The following is a 20,682-nucleotide window of genomic DNA, read 5'->3' on the forward strand; positions in this document are numbered from 1 at the left end:
GTGCTCTCCCCTTCAGAGTTTTATATTTTGACATCACAGGGACTGCACCTAATTTCGTTGTATTTGTTACAATGACAATAAAGATATTCTGATTCTGTGCATTTTCAATCTGTGGACAAGTTACTGCAGTGTTTGGATGCGGAAAATACTCACATAATGCATTGTTATTCATTTGTTCAGTAGTTGTCTGTATTCCAACAGAGCTAGTACCACATGGTGCTTTTCCTGGAGTCTTTACTGGTTTTCTGAGTGTTTTACTGAAATGTTGTCAACTTGGATGTGATGTCATTCTTGGCTCTGACTTCTGAGATAAATGGAGCGCAGCATTAGAATCGTGTTACAGAATCCTGCATTTTTAATTACAGAATATGGACGAAGGACCTTACAAATTAAACATACAATAGGCTTTGTTATCTGTTTTTCCTTATCGCAGCTGGTGGGGAATTTATTTAAAATTGTGTCCAGAGGTTGCTGCTTACTAGACATAGCTGTGGGTATGGCGCCATCCTTGGTTATCTCCTGGTGGTGTCAAGCAACATGCTAGTTAATGTTAGTGGTATTACCACAGTACTTGACATTACCATGGATGATTTGGGATGTGGCCGTAGTCAACTTAGGTTTTCCATTTATTTTGTGAAATCCAGCCAGTCCAGTCTTTAGATTTAAATTGCAACGTTGCTGCATAAATCTGACAACAATCTTGATCAGTCATGGTATTGTTTTGCATTGTTCTCAGGGCGCTTTTTCCCTCGGTAAAATGTGTTTGTGTGCAGCAGTCACGTATGGAGATTACTGCAAGTAAATGTATGTACTATGCATTCTAATAACAATAACTACCTCAGTAAGCTGTTATCATGGCAACAGCAAATGCTAACCGTCTATGGTGATTAAATCACATATTATGGTTTGTGGGTGGTTGCACGCGGTTACATTTTGTTGATTGGAATGTCAGAATTTTTTCATTTAAAAATAGATTTTTTTAATCAGCCTGGCGATCCAATAATCGTCATACTTCAGAATCATGAATGCTAAATGAAATGATTTTTTTTTTCTCAACCAAAGTCTAGGTTGTGCATAATTTATGAATTAATTTGTTACAGCAGTGTTACAAAACCTTTTATATAAAATGGTTTTCTCACGGATGTTGCAGAAAATTATTTGGGAAAACTGTAGGCAAGTTTTTTAAAACTCATAAGCTGCTGCTAAAATCTTCTTTATAATGGATTGTCTTTGGCAGTACAAATACTCGACGAGGTACAGTGCTTATGAAAAGTATTCATCCCTCGGAAGTTTTTACATTTTATTGTTATACAAACATATTTAATGAGGCTTTTTGTCACAAATCAACATAAAGACTCTTTAATGTCAAAGTCACAACAGGTCCAAAACTAATTAATTTCTCTTCTGACTGACAGAGAATATTTTGCCCTTTAAATGTTTCCTGCTGTTAAGATTCATAAATTATGTGAAGATGTCAACCTAACCTAATCTAACATGAATATTTCATACAATTTCTCAGAGTTTATGATTCTTTTCACGTTTATTTAATTATATTTTTTTCCAGTTGTTATTATGATAGTTTAAGATTGCAGTATTCCTTACCTTGCCTTTTTATTTTCATTATTTATTTCTTTCATCACATGATTTTCAGGTAGAACAATAATTAAATAAAAAAGCACTAAGTGTTCAGTATCTTATCTTTTCCTTCTAATTATCCGTAATTTAGAGTATTGTGGTAATTGCTTGTAGGCTTGTTTGATCTTGTACAAAGGCAATAATCCTTAGTTTATGGGATCCAGTTTGTGATTGAAACCGGTGGTTTTTAATTTAAGAATCAGTATGGTTTCGTGGGATTTGCAGGAATGATTTTAAAATAGGTGCATACTTGGGTTGTACATATCCTATTAGCTTAATTTCAGAAACTATAGCACAGGCTTCTTTGAGCTTCATTTGATTAAAGAAATACACCGGCCAAAAATTTGTATTTTTTTTTTTTTAATCTTTTACATACCCTGTGTTGTTTGCAGTGATGATAGAGAAAAAATCTAATCTAATGTTTTCATAGAGAGTGGAGATGATAAACTTTCAGATACAGCCACATGCTCAAGATGTCCAAAAAACTTGCTTTTTTTTCTAAAATATAGTTAAATAAACACTTCCAGAAAATGCAAACAGGGCACATTCAAGAAAATTGGAACTTTTGAATTGAAGAAGAGGCTCTTGACAAATGAATGAGTGCGAGGCAGGTCCAGTATTCATTTAATAGTATTTTAACAAAAATGCATGTGTGTTGGATCTTGTTAGCATACACTGGATAACTATAATACGGATCATGTGACACAAGTAACTTGGGATTTTTTCATGAACATTTAATATTGTTTGGTGCTCATCAGCATTGGCATGTGCTGAAGCCTGTGAAAGTTTATATCCATTCTCCATGAAAAAAATAAGATGAAAGTTTTTTTTAAGCATCACTACAAACACTGGGTAAGAAATAGTTACATAAAAAAGATAACTTTTAGGGGGAGTTTTACTTTTATGCAGAAATATGCACTATTGTACTGTTAAACGAGCTGTTTGAAACTTTCATTGGTGCTTGGATTTGTTTTGTTAATGTATTACAAGTTTAAATATCATAAACATATTGTGTCTTGCTTTAATTGTAAAAGACCAAGTTTTGGAGCAAAAAAAAAATGTATGAGTGTGTTCTGTGATGAAGTGGCTCCTTTTCTAGAGCTAATCCTGCTTTGAGCACCGTGCCATCAGCATAGTCTCTGGCTATATTGAAACTGAATTAGATTAAATGTCTTCCTTAAATTAAAATATCCATGTATATAATTTAGAAATACCATTCACAATGTTATTGTAATTGATAGGTGTAGCTTTTAATATACAGCATTCTAGTATATTTAATCATGTAGTACATTAGTTTTTTTTTTTTTTCTGAAAAAGTGAGGAAAGGGACATGTATAAAAGTTACTTTCAACTGTGCTTCCCCCTGTTGGAGCCAGCTAATAATCCTTTGAGAAAGAAAGTGGTGCTCTCCCCGTAACGTGTACCCAGTATCTTACTTTATAACCTAAATCACTCAAGATATGCAGTCAAAGTATAAACAATTTAAAAACAAAGCAGTATTCATTAACATTGAGTAGAAGCAGCATTAAAAAGTGAAATAAATGTTAGAAAATATAAGTGAAAAGTGAATAATTGTAAATCTGGATGTAAATACCTAATTAAAATATACTCTTACTTCAAAGTCAAAAAGCTTCAACAATACTTTCCATAAAGGTATGAAAGCTGAAGAAAATTAAAAGATCTGTGTCAGAGGAGGACTGTCCTCTTGGGTCGCTTATTTACATTTAGCTGTCAAGCTAATGCATGAACAGCATCTTTAATGATCCTGGTGGATGAAGTTCCAAAAACTACACCTGGGGTACCTGATCTTGTGATGTTAGGCACAGATCAGTAGCTAACTGCTCTGCTGATGGATTGCTTGTCGCAGAAACTTTGATCATAAAATTATGTGCAAAATACCCTGTTGGAAGAAACTGTTACTACATAATCTCTATTATCTCCATTTTTACTTTCTCATATACAAAGTATAGTGAAAGTTTTGGAATTTTCCAAAGATTCGATGTCAAGATTTTAATGAATATCAGTGTTTTACACCTCCCTTGCTTTCTCGTATACAAAGTATGAGGAAAGTATTGGAATCCTCCAGTAATTCCATTTCAAGATTTTGATTAATCTTGACATTTTTAGAGACCTCCCTGATTTCGAAAAGACCATTTTTGGAATGATGTCTCTTTGTGCTTGTGTGTGTGTGTGTGTGTGTGTGTGTGTGTGTGTGTGTGTGTAAACACGATAATTGGAGTACACTTTCATTTAGGTCAACCAGATTTTGCATACACGTATTAGGTACAAAACGTAGATTTCTATCAACCTTTGGTCTATTTCCATTAACCAGAAGTGGTACTTTACCTTTTATTCATACAGCTGCACAGACTTACTTATTCAACTTTACTTTTATAATAATTGTTCAATATAGTATGAATTTGATTTGATTTGCTGTTGATAGTTCTTTAATGTACATCATATGAAAATATAATCAATGTCTTGCGGTTTTGTCCCTGTATCTGAGTATACAAGAAAGTCTAGAGGAGACCACTCACAATGTTTTGTGATGTGCTGATGCAGTCTTTATAATTTTTTTTTTTTTCCCCAGTCTGGCATTTATTTTTGATGAACAGCAATGAAGTTATGCTTCTTCCATGCTCTCCCCAGTTCTGCCTGCAAATATGAGCTGGTGGGTGAGGGCAGGCTGAGCTCACAATAATGTTGGATCAGTACTAAAATTTTGACTTTGATACTGATATCAGCTTTCACACCTCAGTACCAGTACCAAAATAGTAGCCTGGCAAATAGCGCTCCCCTGGCCATACACACTCGCACCTTCCTGCTTTGCCACACTCCTTATATTATGAAGATCCCTTCCACCCTCGGAGTTTGTAGTTCATCAATATAAAAATAAATTAGTTGTATACAGTAGCATAACTTTCTTCCTGTATAGGAATAATGGGGTAAAGACAATCTGCCTGGCAGGTTTACCTGAACGAGCAACAGCTCTTACAATCTGGAAACATAGTGTTAGCAGAATTTTCCGGTATAATGTTAACAGCATCAGACTAATTGTTTGTTTTTTGTTTTGCAAAATTAAAATTAGGGAATAAGACTCCATGTTTTCGTTCTGACTTTGTTGTTACTTGAAACACATAAATAGGAGAGACAATAGTGAATTTCATGGGCTATACTATGCTTTTAATGTGAACCAATGTATTTGTTCTTTTCAACTGATTATTTAAAAAAATGTCTATTACATTTTCTGATAGGACTGCTGCCGTATCAGATTCATGACTAACATTCACACAGCATTTCTGAACTGTAAATGCTCCCTAAAACAACAAATTATGGTAAACAATGTTCAGTTAATAAAACATTCATTGTATTCTGTGCATGGGGCAGTACTTATGCCGCTGTTAACTTTAAATGTAACTTTATAATAAAAAATGTAAAATACTGACAATGCAGTATTTCAGTTATAATTGAGATGTCCTCAAACTTGCATGAATAAACTTTTTAGGGCAGCTGGTGATTTGGATCATCTGTGTCTCATTACTTTCTCTACTTTTCTACATTCTCACCTTTACATAATTTGAGTAAGGTTCTTTGTTCTTCTCTACCATTTCATCTTTTTTAAAGAGCTTTAAATCTGCTCCTTCTCCTTTTATCAATAAAAAGTTTATATATTTGTATGTGCTTTATAAAGTAAAGGTTTTTATTTGTGTTTTTTTTTTCGATCTGGTTAATTCAAAATCTATTAATGTTTCATTAATTTGTGCAATGTGTACTTTTGCCATATGTAATATTTTGTTGTATTGTTTCACCCAGGTCTCTCTAGAAAGCAAGAATGCAATGATATTCTTTGACCCTACCTTCCAGACTACCGAAAGCCTTAGAGAAGCAATTGATGATATGGGATTTGAAGCTAGTGTCTCCGTTTCAGCTGTCTCTCAAGTTATACCCACAGAAACAAGCCTTTTCAATTTGGGAATGTTACCCAGTTCCTACCAAGAGCAAGTGCTCAAAGAGCTATGCCAAATAAAAGGTGTTTTAGATGTTAAGATAACTCCTGAACTGAACAATGTGGCAGTAACATTTATGCAGACATTTATAAATGCCAGTCAAATTAAAGGACTTTTTCAAAATTTAATTGATGCTTACTTAAATGAAGGTAACTCTGAGCCAATTGAAGGTTCTAATTTAGTTTCTACAAATGAAGTCACACTAAAAATGAAGATAGAGGGCATGACATTTATGTCCTGTACTACTACTATTGAAGAAAAGGTTGGAAAGCTAAAAGGAGTCAAGAGCATTAATGGTGAGCAAGTTTGAAACAGAGTTTTTAATAAATATTTTGTTTATTGTCCTTTGGCAAAGAAAAGAAATACTTAATATACTTTTTATAGATGCAATATTCTGTTTTTCCATTTTAAATAAAAAATATGTACATTCTAATATTTACATTTCTGCTTTAGGTTTCTGATACAGTACATTAGAACATTAGAACAATCTAGACGAGAACAGGCCATTCAGCCCAACAAAGCTCACCAGTCATATCTACTTATTTCTTCCAAAAAAACATTAAGTCGAGTTTTGCAAGTCCCTAACATCTTACTGTCTACCACACTACTTGGTAGCTTATTCAAAGTGTTTCTTGTTCTTTATGTAAAGAAAAACTTCCTAATGTTTGTGCGAAATTTACCCTTAACAAGTTTCCAACTGTGTCCCTGTGTTCTTGATGAACTTATTTTAAAATAACAGTCTTAATCCACTGTACTAATTCCCTTCATAATTTTAAACACTTCAATCATGTCACCTCTTAATCTTTTTTTGCTTAATTTTGCTTATTACTGATTTTTATTAGAAGCCCAAAATAATGCATGATTTTTCCAGTTATGATTAGTTTGACTTGCAAAAAAAAAAATTAATCAAATTTAAAGAACAGTTCAGCTTTTCACAAAAGATTTTCCTGTATTCTTCTTCTATTTTTTTATTTTCTAGATAAGTCCAGCTACGTAATGTTCATCTTTATTCTCGGTCAAAACCCATTTTTACTATATATTTAAAGTGTTTCTTTGAGTATCATGCAATTTAAAATGTAACTAATGAGTATTGATATCCTCTCTCTCCTTTCCTTTTGTTTTAGTTTCTATGAAGGAAGAAGGAGCAACTGTTATTTACCAACCACATCTCATTGCAGAAGAAGAGATACTCGGACACATATCTGCAGCAGGCTTCAAGGCATTCACTGAAAAACAACCTTTGAAGTCTGAGCTAAAACCTAATTTTGAGTCTATAAACAATACAAAACTTCCTGACACTCTATCTTCAAGACTAAGCCCTAAAAAAGACAATAGTATTTTATCAGTTGTTCTTCAAATAGAAGGCATGCACTGCAATTCTTGTGTTGTCAATATCCAGAAAAATATATCTGAACTTTGTGGTGTGAACAGTGTTCGTGTCTCTTTAGAAGACAAGGCAGCTACAATCAGATACACTCCAAAATTGTTAAGTATAAATAGTCTAAAGAAAGCTATTGAGGATCTTCCTCCAGGAGAATTTAAAGTAGTAAGTGAACATATCAATTCATCTGTCTCTGAGCCACAATTCATAAACAGTTCAAGTCAGCCCTTGACGTCTACAGCTGTTGTTTGTATAGAGGGAATGACCTGCAACTCGTGTGTACAGTCTATTGAAGAAAAGTTGTCAAGACGGAAGGGTGTGCGGTCTGCAAAAGTGTCTTTGATACACCAGAAAGGTGTTTTTGAGTTTGACCCAATGGTAACTACACCAGAAGAAATAAGGGATGCAGTAGAAGACATGGGATTTGAGGCCTTCCTTCCTGGTAAATGTAACATTTATTTGTCATCCTCATATTACCTGTTTTATCTTCCAGATCAATTTTCATATTAAAGTTGTATATGATTTTAATGGTTGATACATGAAATTCGCTATGTAAAGGTCATTCTGCAAAAATGGAAATGCATCAGAAATATACAGAAACCTCTTTTGTCCCTTTGCACAAGAAAACACCTTTAAATTATTTGGTTTGTGTGTCATCATGGAACAACATACTGGCACAAAACAAGCTGGCAGTGCAATCACTGTGTTCATCACAGGAAAACTGTGAATACCTTAGACTGGCTGAGTGAATTACGTGATTTACTAGAAATCCAGTTTGACAATGCATTTAATTTTCTGAAAAGGTGATTAAATTCAGGAGCATCTCAAAATGTACCAATATCTTAAAATAACAGCAACAAAAGCTTGCATTTTAAAGGAACAAACTAATAGTTTGATGTAGTTACTGGTTGAAAAAGATCTACCTCCACATGTTTAAATTTATGGCAGTTGGACGTTTGTTGATTACAGGTGGCATTAAGTAAAAGTCAAGTTTTTTCCCTATATTGCATTTTTGCATCAAATCTCAGTTTCTTTCCTATATTAAATGAAGAGCAGTTTTGATTTCCCTTTTCTAATGTTTATGATTTTATATACAACTCTTTAAATCTACTTTTCACATCAAGCTTATACAAATATTCTTGTAATTATATAGCATTTGACATTTGCTATTGTGAAATGATGATAGCTGCTGTACATACAGAAAACAATAGCTGATTAATGATACTTATGAAAACTGGTCACAGTTTCCAAGCATTATTTCAGAATACCTATTAAGTGACTTTGTTGTTTTGTTTTCAAGGTATTTCATGTAAGTTATCAGATATTTACCTGTGTATGTTGACTCACCCAGACTTTGCCCTGGAAGAGCTGATTAACTGCATCAGTCTACTCACAATTGAAGAGTTCATCTCAATTGCACATACCATATGATATTCATACATGTGCCCTAGGTGAATTCACTGCTTGAAAATGTTTTATTTGGTGTACTGCTAGACACGCCTATGCCTTCAAAATCTGACAAGCACCACAAGTGTAGCATTTGTTAATTCATCTTTAGCACCCCTTTAAGTACTAATTTCTGTGGAAATAGATTTTGTTTACGGTTTATCCTGAAACTCTTGCATTGTATACTAAACATGTGCATGCTGTACTAAATTCTTATGCTACAGCCCTGGTGGGTATACAGTATGTTATACACTTAAATTCATACATTAAACAGTGAAATGCACACACCATACAAAAGAAGATGCCTACACTGCATCATGAATCAGGTATATATGAGGTGCTGTTCATTTTTTATTTTAAGTGTGTAGAACTGCATGCACTGTAAAATGTACACTGCATATTGAAGTAGCCCCAACAGACTATTGAAACACAAACTAGATGCTAAAACATACACAATACTAGTTAAACCCACACCATGTATAACACGTGCTGATTCAAGAGTCATGTATTGCACAGGCATTCAGTAATTGAAAAGGCCTGGGGACATGGGCTTCCCTCTGCATGCTGCCCCACAGACCTCCTATTTTGAAGGCACTAGCAGCACATTTATCTGGAATTAACCAAATACTTTCTGATAAACTACGTTCTGGGTGCAAACTCTTTCCAGCTGTTCCACTTAAGTGTCTGAATGGGTGAAAATTACAAAATGCGTTTTTGTAAAATCGCTAAAACAACAATCATGCTACATACTAATACCTAGCAGCAGTCAGTAAAATTGTGAAAATATTAAAATAAAAAAATGACTGGTGTACAAAGCAAGCAGCTAAAGTTCATCTTAGCTCATGCATCAAATTAAGTAAATGAAAGAAGAAATTTTAAATGTAATTGCAAATGATTAATCATCCATTCTTTACCAAGTGCTTATTTCTGGCTGAGAAATAGTGAAGGTGTTATTTTGAAAAAACTATCACATGTATAGTTTATTCGTTTGTACTGAGGTAACTCTGCATGAATGCATAATGGAGTCATGATGCAATATGAATAATGTACACCAAGCTGTAATCAGTTAGCATGTAGAACCATATGCATTATCTGATTGACATGGCTGTACTGGACATATTTACCTATCTACCCAGTAAAACTCTTGAATTGATTGATTGATTGAAACAAAGAGAACAGACGTGTTTACTTACATACCTACCCAGTAAAACTCTTATGTACACAAATGGTTCTGAAAATCTTATGTATGTTTTTAAGTTTTCGGTGTATGAAATAAAATATCACTTTAAAGTGAATACTATTCAACATAGTACATTTCTTTCAGTGTATGTACTTTTATGAATGATTTTAGCTAGGTCTGGTAACTGCAAGTCATTGGAAAAGTTTAAGTTACCATCAAATTTGTGGAACCAGTTTAAGATGAATGCTGTGCGACATCACTTATTATCCTGGCAAAATTAACCATTTAAAAAAGGTAGACTGTGGTTGTGAAAGGATGCAGTTGGTCAGAAAAAATGTTTAGGTATGTCATGAAATTCAAATACTGGTCAATTGATATAAAGAGGCCCAGTGTGTGCCAAGAAAACATTGCCGACACTATTCTATGATCACCACTAGCTTGTACACTGCTTATGTAAGGCAACATGAAACTTTGTATTCATTCTGTTCATGCCAAATTCCCACCTTTCAACATAAATCAAGATTTTTTCAGACTAGTACATATGTTTCTAGTGTTGAAACATTCAGTTTTGGATATCTCCTGGCCACACTATAGCTCCATCTTCATGTTCTTGGCTGACATGATTGATGTTACAATGCAATGAGTTTTCAGGGATGTTTTTGTGCCCGCTCTCATAAAAAGCTGTTATTTGTGTAATGATGGCCTTTTTGCTAAGTTAGCGTGGCCATTCTCACTGTGTTGTTACTAATAAAACTGTTGCTCACCGAAAATAAAAGCTTCGATGTTTTCCTAGAACCAGGGCTGAGCAAAATGACATGCTGGAATATATTCAGGTTTTTGTTTTTTTTTTTTTTTTGGTATAAGTTTTCGCGTTTGTCAGATTTTTTTCAGTTATCTTCTTTTAAATATTTTTTCTTTACCGTATGCATTCATATTTTTAATTATGAAGCAGCTGGTGTTATTAAACAGTACAAGCATTATTACAAGTTATTTGTGAACTATATTTAATTATATGACACTGTGTCATGCACCAAATTAAATGTAAGTCTTCTTTATTAATAATTGTTATAATTACATTTAGATAATCGACCTTCAGATTCAGCAAACAAACTCCAGTCAAAGGTACCTGTAAATCAGAATTCAGTGGTGTCAAGCCTTCCAGGTGCATGTCAGGAAAGTGAAGTACCTGGTCCCTCGGTACCTCTAATCTGTCAGAGCAGCAGTAAAGAGCAGCAAACAGAAACAACAAAGAAGTGCTTCATCCAGGTGACAGGAATGACCTGTGCTTCCTGCGTGGCCAACATTGAAAGAAATCTCAAGAGGGAACATGGTAAGTCTCTAAATAAAGGCCCTGTTTATAACTGAAGCAAATGCAAAAGCACATTGTGTTTCACTCAAACACTTAACTGAATGACGGTACATAATTTGAATACAGATAATTGTATGTTCTTTAAACAATTATATACATACACTTTTTGTCAAATAGTTCGTCATAAAGATGTCAGTCGTCAATTCATTTTAGTTTTTATCCATAGAATGTGTTTTCAATTCATTTTATTTTTTATCCATGGAATGTACATTTGTGAATATGAGATTTTTGTATATATATATATATATATTTTTATATATATTTTTATATATATATATATTTTATATATATATATATATTTATATATATATATATTTATTTATATATTTATTTATATATATATTTATATACAAAAATCTCATATTCACAAATGTACATTCCATGGATAAAAAATAAAATAGAAGTAAATCAAGTAGAAATATTTGTCCATTCTATGCTGATTTGATTGATCAGTCATAAACTGCAAACAGTATTCTTGTTAAATAAGTACAAAATGAAATAGTCCTTCCACTGAACTCCACACAGTATGTTTTTTTTTTTTTTTTTAATGTGTGCCTGTTTACATGTCACTAGAAGACAAAATTATGCTCATAAGTGATGCTAGCAGTTAAAATATTTGTTGTTTTGTGAAATAATGCAGTCCTAACTGAGAAAGGATTCAGAGGAGAAAGCTTCTTTAGGTTTGATAGTTGGATAAAGCTATTTTTTAAAAATAAACGTTACCCTATACTATTACTAATGTTAATAATTAATTTACATCAGATAGTCTGTAACACTGACTTGAAAACTTTGTTTATTTCTTTTGCAACACGAAAATGTTATCTAACATAGCTAGTGACTTAGTGATGTTGCAAGTTGATATTAAGGTACTGTTCTGGAATCAAGCAGAGGTTTCTGATTGCTTATTGAATAAGCCAGAAGATTAGATACATCACAGTAGAAAATCTAATGCTTACATTCACTTGTTTTCATAATTTGAATGTGGAGTCCATGTACCTAAAATTTCTCTTTTGCCGCACAAGGATGACAACACTTTTTTTTTTCTTTTTATTTTCATTCTAAACTTGGACTGAATTTAAAGTTTGGGTTGTTCAGTTGAGCTACTTGGTAAATCTCGCATGGATTTACTCTGGTTACTACTCTGCCAATTTTCTAGAATAGTGGGTAGCATATTTTTGCGCACCTTTTATTTAATGTTTGGTCAAACTTCTGACTTTCTGGGACATCAGTAATTGACAGCTAGTTATGTCCATTTAAATCTATAAAATAAGCTGTCAGAAAGTGATGAGGCTTTGCTATTGGCTGTCAGTACTAGAAGTGAAAACTGTGACTGATAGCAGAAAATAACCATTGAAATCGACAGAATAAGCCAACTGACAACAACTACTTGTTACTAGTTCTTTGCAGTAGATGAGACTTGAGGAAATTAAAACACTAAATGTGAAAAATTCAAATGTAAGTGTAACTAAGGTGCCAGAAATTTAACGAAGTAAACATACATTTTTGTTTAGAAATATACTCAAGTAAAAGTAAAATTATTGTTGACAAAACCTACTTAAGTACAAGTAACAGTGTAAATGTAACATACTACTACCAAACTACACTTAGAACCAACCAGCTTTAGATGAGTTTCTGAATGGCCTAGAAGTAGCACCACAGGATCACCAAGTACAGGTATTTAAAATGCTGGAATTAGGAGCTCATGTGTTGTTTACTCTAATTTTGTAGCAGTCTTTTTTTGTTAGCTATATGTCTGTTGTTTTAAAAATAATGGAATACCATGTTAAATTGTAGGAAAATTGTATTTTCATTGAGTTTTTTTCACAATATTTCATAAGGATATCAAGAAGCCAAAAAGCCACAGCAATTTGAGTCCTTTTCATTTTTCTATCTTCTCTCTTGCAATACACTACACTATATTTAGAATTTTCCAATTTTTTGATAATGTTAACATTTTCAAATGTAATACATTGTGTCAAGGTTGGAAATTATTTGAAAAGGAAATAAAACTACTGAAAGAAGTTTCCTTCTAGCAAAAAGCGTTATTTTTGTCTTGATTTAGGCAGTTTTATCACCCAGGATGTTTAAATGTTTTATTTGTTTTTTACAGGTATTTACTCAGTTTTAGTAGCCCTTATGGCAGGGAAAGCTGAGGTGCGTTATAACTCTGCAATTATTGAGCCTCTGGGTATTGCAGAACTAATCAAAGAACTGGGCTTTGGTGCTTCAGTAATTGAAAACTATGAAGATTCTAGTGGACATCTGGAACTCGTGGTATGTTTTACTTTTATGCAGTTAGACAACTTCTGTACAGTTTATATTTAATTCACAAAGATTATTTGACATTAGAGGTATAATATACATATGGAAAAACAAAAGTCGCCTACATAATTATTGGCACACTGGTAAAGATGAGTAAAAAAAAGTTATAAACATATATATATATATATATATATATATCTCTCTTGGTGAGTTACCTTAATCTCACACTTTAAAAACATGAGAGACTCATTTTTTCAGTGTAAGATTAAGGTACTTCAACAAAAGATTTTTTCACAGCCCTTTTTATTCATCTTAATCAGGGCTGGCAATAAATGTGGAGGGAACTGTATATCTAGTGTATCTAGTATATCTAGTTTCAGTACCCCTCTGTGTTTTCAATCAGAATGAAAAATGTGTCCAAGGAAAACAAATTTTCGATGCAGAGACTTGCATAGTGTTACCATTTAAAGTAAAAAAATATATACACTCCACACAAAGGGCATATCAGACCACATTCAGACTTCTGAATCTACAGAAAAGACATCAAGTTCAAATTCAGACTTGTGCCAAGCAAAAAGACAGCAGTGCTGTTGTTGATACAACTGTTTGGAAGTAATTTATTGTGTCTGTCTTCTGATTTATTAATTTGAGGCCAACAAATAATTCACAATGTAGTAAGTAATTTTGAATTTCTTCAAAGTTGAAATATTGACACATATTTGTTTACCCCCAATCTATTTGTTTTTCATTCATGTAATGTAATATTACTATCATTTTTACGTTCATCATTTTTAACTTATGTACTTATTATTCATATTTTATGATCCTTACAATTAACTTTTACAAGTTTGCCTTGGTTTTGCATTTAGTTAAATATAAATTGCTACCAAAAAAAGGTTTTTTTTATGCTGCATTTTATTATGTCTCTGACCTTTACTTGGTATATACAGTTAAATTGACATATACACTTCAATTTTTCATTATTTAATATGAAATATGTTTCTTTTTCTAATAAACAGATCAGAGGAATGACCTGTGCCTCATGTGTTCACAAAATTGAGTCTAATTTAACAAAAGCCAAAGGTGTATTGTATGTTTCTGTTGCACTAGCAACCAACAAAGCACATATCAAGTATGATCCAGAAGTTAATGGTCCTCGTGATATAATGAGGTTAATTGAGGTAAGTGTCTGTCTTATTAGTTATGTCTCTGTATTATTAAAAAAAACCTTGGAAGGAGACGAGACGTGATTTTCTTGGAGAGACACTTGCGTCCCCGAGAAAGAGATTTAACCATGTATAGCCATATATAAAGGACAAAGAATAGATGACAAAGTAGAACGTCGTAAAGAATTCAAAAATGTTGGCACGGTACACATGCAGAGCAGGTTAGAGATAATGGAAGTGCAAGAATTCGTAAGTCTCAAAAAAAGGATAGGAAAGATTGCATTAGCTCAAACAAATGGAAATTATTACTCGGCGAAATAATGAAACAGCGAAAAGAGGTCGAATATATTGTTTGGATTTAAACTTTAAGTCAGATACTTGTAGATCGTCTAATTCATGTTGCCAGTGAGAATTAAAAGATTCCAAAAACGTTGGCTCAGTATGAAGTCCCATGAGACGGAGACTTTTAACTATGAGATTCTTTCAAGTCACACCCTACTTACAACTATATTCAAACAAGACCACGGTCATCTAACCTCAGTCGTCTGAATGCTTTTGTCAAGACACTCTTCCTGTGCTCTCAGTTCTTATAAATTTTATCAGGACAATAATTTTATACATTGTAGATGAAACGTCAACGACACAGCGAAGAAGAAAGAGCATGGACAAACATTTGAAAAAGTTTTATTAGAGAGACAAAAAATGATGTTCACTTACAGGCAGTTATACGTTGCGTTGTCATGATGCAAGTCCAAGCGTGGAATCAAAATTCAATGCGATCTTGAGGAAAAGTTAATTCCAAATATTATTTTTACTAAAGTTTTAAATTAAAAGTGAAAATAATGCAGATGTAACAATTCCCATGAAAATAACAATCTCTTTAAATTGTATATGCGGTAAACCAAACCCGGGGGTGGGAGAGCGAAGCAAGCAGGGGGCTTTAATAACTGGAAGGAAATTCACTTTCTGTAGCAGAAACCTAGAAAATAAAAACAGTAAAAATAAAGGAGAGACAATTTAATAGACCCAGAAGCACTCAATGTACTAATAGTGATAATAATAATACATTTTATCCATATGACAGTGTCTCTTCTAACTGACTAGGGTAAAGATAGTAAAGGTGAGAAAAACCCATCATAATGACTACATACTGTACAAAAATAAATGTATTGCCTCACAGTACACTGAGGGAATAGCAGGTGGCATAAGGTGACTCCACTAGAACATGTACTTTGAGAGGATGTGCAGCATTGGTCAGATAGCTTGCAGTCATCATGATCTTTTCTGCCATTGCTTTCAGTGAATCCAAAGTATGTCCTGTGATGAAGTTGGTACAGTACACCAGAAATGTGTAGCTCTAGGTGATTCGTCTACAACACCTTTCTCCTACTCATCCCCATAGGTGATGCAACCCACCAAGAAGAAGTTATCTGAGAACTTTTGTAGGTGACATAAATTGGAGGCCTGTTTTAAATTGGCGGTTCCCTCTGTTCCAAAATCATTTCTGGAGCCTCATAAATTGTCATCTGGTCTTAAGAAGTCGATGACGAAGGACACCGTCAGACCATATACATACATCACCCTGAACTTGAAATAAAAGGCACTGGAGAAATCAGAACACATGATCCTAACCATAATGTTATTTATGCAGAAGGAAGTAGTTTCTATGGCAAATAAAGATTGTTTTCTACTCCTTTTAAGTGTTTAACAGTCCCACAAACAAGTTCATGGCATGTGGGTTGAGAAGGATACTTGTCTGTAGTCCTTAGGACCATTTGTATGTCAATTTTAGGCACCAGGAATAAGTCTCTTACAGTTATGGGACTGTTTCCAGGTAAATTTTTTTATATTTTCTTATTTTCATAAATACTTTATCTGCAAAAGCTATTGGAAGCCATGTATGGCTAACTTTGGAAAAACTAATGTTAGTAACTTTAAGGAAACTTCAAAGTACAAAGTACATAAGCTCAGGTACTTATATAAAGTGATAAAACTTGCATAATTTATTTTAAACTCATAATAATAATTAACAATAACTACAGAACCGCAAATGTAACAAATCTATAGATTCTGGGTGTTCATTTTGTCTTCATAAAATGATGAGATTGTCTGAGCTCTCAGTACCTCAAATCAATTTTTGCATATTTGATACATGTCTTTTAATTAAGAAAAGTTTTTTTTTTTTGTGCAGTATTTTTTGATGGTTGATAAATATACTGCAATCTTGCATACATTACAGTTGTTAACTCCTTTTTTTTTTTTTTTTTTTTAAAGAAATCTGGCTTTAGTGCTTTTAAAAATATAAGTAGCTCATACTGTATAAAAGTATGAGGATTTTAAGATTATTAGTGTATTCTATGTTTAAACTATCCATCCATCCATTATCCAACCTGCTATATCCTAACTGCAGGGTCACAGGGGTCTGCTGGAGCCAATCCCAGCCAACACAGGGTGCAAGGCAGGAAACAAACCTCAGGCAGGGCGCCAGCCCACTGCAATGTTTAAACTATAATAGTTCAAAAGTGTATGACACAAATTTCAAATATTGATTAAAGGGCATAAATAACAGATTTCTACGTATTTTCCATTCTGCATATCACAATATCAACTGTATTGTAATGTTATTACATCCTCCCATGTCAAAATTACTTGAATTTGCAAGATTCATTATTTTTTTTGTTTAATTTTGTTTTAATTTTAACTATTAAGTACATTTATAAGGTGTTCACAGTGATTATGGTATGTCTCAACCTTATTACTGACAATATTTTGCATTTTGCGACTTGTAAAAATAGCAAACAATATAAAATAGATACACATGTTCAGTTGGGCAGGCATATCAACTGTCAGAAGTGTTTGAAGATTTTAAAATCTTTAAATTCAGAATGTTATTCATAATAATGTATAAATGTTTGTGGATGTCCCTGTCTAATGACTTATATTTCATTTTGTTTTCTATTAGCTGATGTCCTTGAAATCACCTGATAGCTTATGACACTTGCAGCATAAATTTGGGAGCTTTATTCTTTAATTGCCTGTCTACTTTCTTTTCATGACTCAAATTGCGTTCTTTCTGTGATGACTCGTTTGAGGCATGCATTTGGTTAAAAACAAGTGTGACCATAGATGTGGGGATTATAGATATCATGAAGATTTGTTTATATTGTTTAGCTTCCTAAATTGTATTATTTTTATTTAATAGAACATGGGCTTTGAAGCTTCCTTAGCAAAAAAGGATCGCTCTGCAAGTCACTTGGACCACAGGAAAGAAATAAGACAGTAAGTTTACAGATTACTGTTTGTGTAACCATTTTAGGAATTACAGTGTTTTTTTGTTGTCACTGTTTTTATGTCATGTAATCAATGTTTTTAACATGCTTTATCCATTACCGAAATCCTTAAAGCATATGGTATCAAACTTTGGCAAGATGCAAGCCTGGCACATGGTGGACACACATGTATACGTACAGTATTAACTTCATTTAGGTGCCATATCACTTGCAACAAATGTGACCACTGATTTTATGAGGCAGCAACAGTAACCATGCATCCACCATATCACTTGCCTATAATAAATAGGATCAAATATTAAATGAACGTAGCCTGTTTTAATATTGTGATTATTGCCAATTAATACTTTAAAATCTGCCTAGTCTAAGGATTCATTAATTTACACTCTGATCAGAGAGAATCAGGCTGATCTGCAGAGTGCAAGTAAGTCTGCATATGACAGAGAGACAAGACATACATTAGCATTCTTTCATAGCAGCGTTTTGGAAACATTTGGATGAATGCTGATTATTTTATATTTTTACTGATGGTACATAAATGTAATAACTGGCGTCAAAAATTTCAAAAAAACAATACTCTGTAAGGCGCAACACACATTAACTGTGTAGAGTCATGTCAACTTGGAATTGTAGAACTGTAGTTTAAATCTGCTCAGAGATCAGTTAATCAATTAATAAACTGATGAGCAATTAAAATATGTTGAACCACTTTTCTAATCAAGAGAGCAAAAATAATTCATAAATTAGTGATTCAGTTTGATCTAAAAGAAAAAACTTCAAACATGTTTATCTTTTCTGTTCTGACGCTAGAAACATCCATTGCATGGCTGGATATGTTTGCAAAATGAATAATCACAATGTTCCTCGGTTAGGAAAATATGCAGCATGTACCTATATCAGAAGTGGCAACTGTTTAATATGTAATTATTATGACAAATACAAGAAGGAGAAATAATGTTTTCATAACTATTGTTAAATCACAGTTCAGAGCGACATGTTCTCCCTACAACTCAAGCACCAGCTGCATGTAATCACATAATGTCTTGAAATAACTAGTTGTGCTTGTTGGTGTTACACACAGTAAAATTAAACCGCTTATAAGCGGATTTTACCAAATACTTTATTATCAGCCATCCATTGAATGACTTTGCTGTACAAATATGTGAACCACTTGTTATGCTTGTGTGACCAAGCATTTATTTTAACTTATTAATTATTGTCCCTCTAGATGCTTACAAAATGTTTTTGAGTGAAGTGTTAATTTACAATATATTCCAATTACATATCTGTCGATGTATTCCTTTTGTGTTCGCAAATTGCATTTGCATGATGATGTGAACCACTTCCAAAAATGTGTTCTTTTTGAACCTTAAACTGCTGGAGTATTTTGGGGAGTGCCCCCATTGTATTTGATGAAATCATAGTAGAACTGGCTGCACCACATTAGTTAAATTCCATAAAGAAGACATGCAAACTGAGGAAGTGCAGCTCATGGTGTGAAAACATGAGCATCACTATGTAAGTTAATGAGGATATGTGAGACTGATAATAAACATCTTATTTAAATAATCCCATCCCCTACTTACAGTGCAGAATGTAATTTTATAATATAAAGTTGAGCATGTTGGAAAATGGATAGATGTAAGACGTTTGTTTTAATTGTACTGTTATATTTATAAATAGGGATGTAAATAAACTGAAGACACTATATTCTAAATTGTAACATGAAATGTTACAAATTCTACATGTAAATGAACACTTGTCGATCTAATCTACAGTGGTGTGAAAAGCTATTTGCCCCCTTCCTGATTTCTTATTCTTTTGCATGTTTGTCACACAAAATGTTTCTGATCATCAAACACATTTAACCATTAGTCAAATGTAACACAAGTAAACACAAAATGCAGTTTTTAAATGATGGTTTTTATAATTTAGGGAGAAAAAAAAAATCCAAACCTACATGGCCCTGTGTGAAAAAGTAATTGCCCCCTGAACCTAATAACTGGTTGGGCCACCCTTAGCAGCAATAACTGCAATCAAGCGTTTGCGATAACTTGCAATGAGTCTTTTACAGCGCTCTGGAGGAATTTTGGCCCACTCATCTTTGCAGAATTGTTGTAATTCCGCTTTATTTGAGGGTTTTCTAGCATGAACCGCCTTTCTAAGGTCATGCCATAGCATCTCAATTGGATTCAGGTCAGGACTTTGACTAGGCCACTCCAAAGTCTTCATTTTGTTTTTCTTCAGCCATTCAGAGGTGGATTTGCTGGTGTGTTTTGGGTCATTGTCCTGTTGCAGCACCCAAGATCGCTTCAGCTTGAGTTGATGAACAGATGGCTGGACATTCTCCTTCAGGATTTTTTGGTAGTCAATAGAATTCATGGTTCCATCTATCACAGCAAGCCTTCCAGGTTCAAGCAGCAAAACAACCCCAGACCATCACACTACCACCACCATATTTTACTGTTGGTATGATGTTCTTTTTCTGAAATGCTGTGTTCCTTTTACGCCAGATGTAACGGGACATTTGCCTTCCAAAAAGTTCAACTTTTGTCTCATCAGTTCACAAGGTATTTTCCCAAAAGTCTTGGCAATCATTGAGATGTTTCTTAGCAAAATTGAGGCACGAACCCTAATGTTCTTTTGCTTAACAGTGGTTTGCGCTTTGAAATCTGCGATGCAGGCCGTTTTGCCCAGTCTCTTTCTTATGGTGGAGTCGTGAACACTGACCTTAATTGAGGCAAGTGAGGCCTGCAGTTCTTTAGACGTTGTCCTGGGGTCTTTTGTGACCTCTCGGATGAGTCGTCTCTGTGCTCTTGGGGTAATTTTGGTCGACCGGCCACTCCTGGGAAGGTTCACCACTGTTCCATGTTTTTGCCATTTGTGGATAATGGCTCTCACTGTGGTTCACTGGAGTCCCAAAGCTTTAGAAATGGCTTTATAACC

General features: G+C 33.6%; 1 protein-coding gene across 4 annotated transcripts in view; it reads left to right on the forward strand.

The window, feature by feature from the left end:
• atp7a (ATPase copper transporting alpha) overlaps nucleotides 1-20,682 on the forward strand; it is an 88,249-nt gene that overhangs the window by 19,157 nt on the left and 48,410 nt on the right. For all 4 annotated transcript variants that reach the window (XM_039766401.1, XM_039766398.1, XM_039766400.1 and 1 more), the window contains exons 3-8: nucleotides 5,449-5,938; nucleotides 6,767-7,465; nucleotides 10,731-10,979; nucleotides 13,129-13,292; nucleotides 14,300-14,461; nucleotides 17,649-17,725. In XM_039766401.1, the coding sequence (XP_039622335.1) occupies nucleotides 5,449-5,938; nucleotides 6,767-7,465; nucleotides 10,731-10,979; nucleotides 13,129-13,292; nucleotides 14,300-14,461; nucleotides 17,649-17,725 (1,841 nt within the window). The remainder of the gene's footprint in view (nucleotides 1-5,448; nucleotides 5,939-6,766; nucleotides 7,466-10,730; nucleotides 10,980-13,128; nucleotides 13,293-14,299; nucleotides 14,462-17,648; nucleotides 17,726-20,682) is intronic.

The sequence above is a fragment of the Polypterus senegalus genome, chromosome 10, assembly GCF_016835505.1.
Source record: "Polypterus senegalus isolate Bchr_013 chromosome 10, ASM1683550v1, whole genome shotgun sequence".
NCBI lineage: Eukaryota > Metazoa > Chordata > Cladistia > Polypteriformes > Polypteridae > Polypterus > Polypterus senegalus.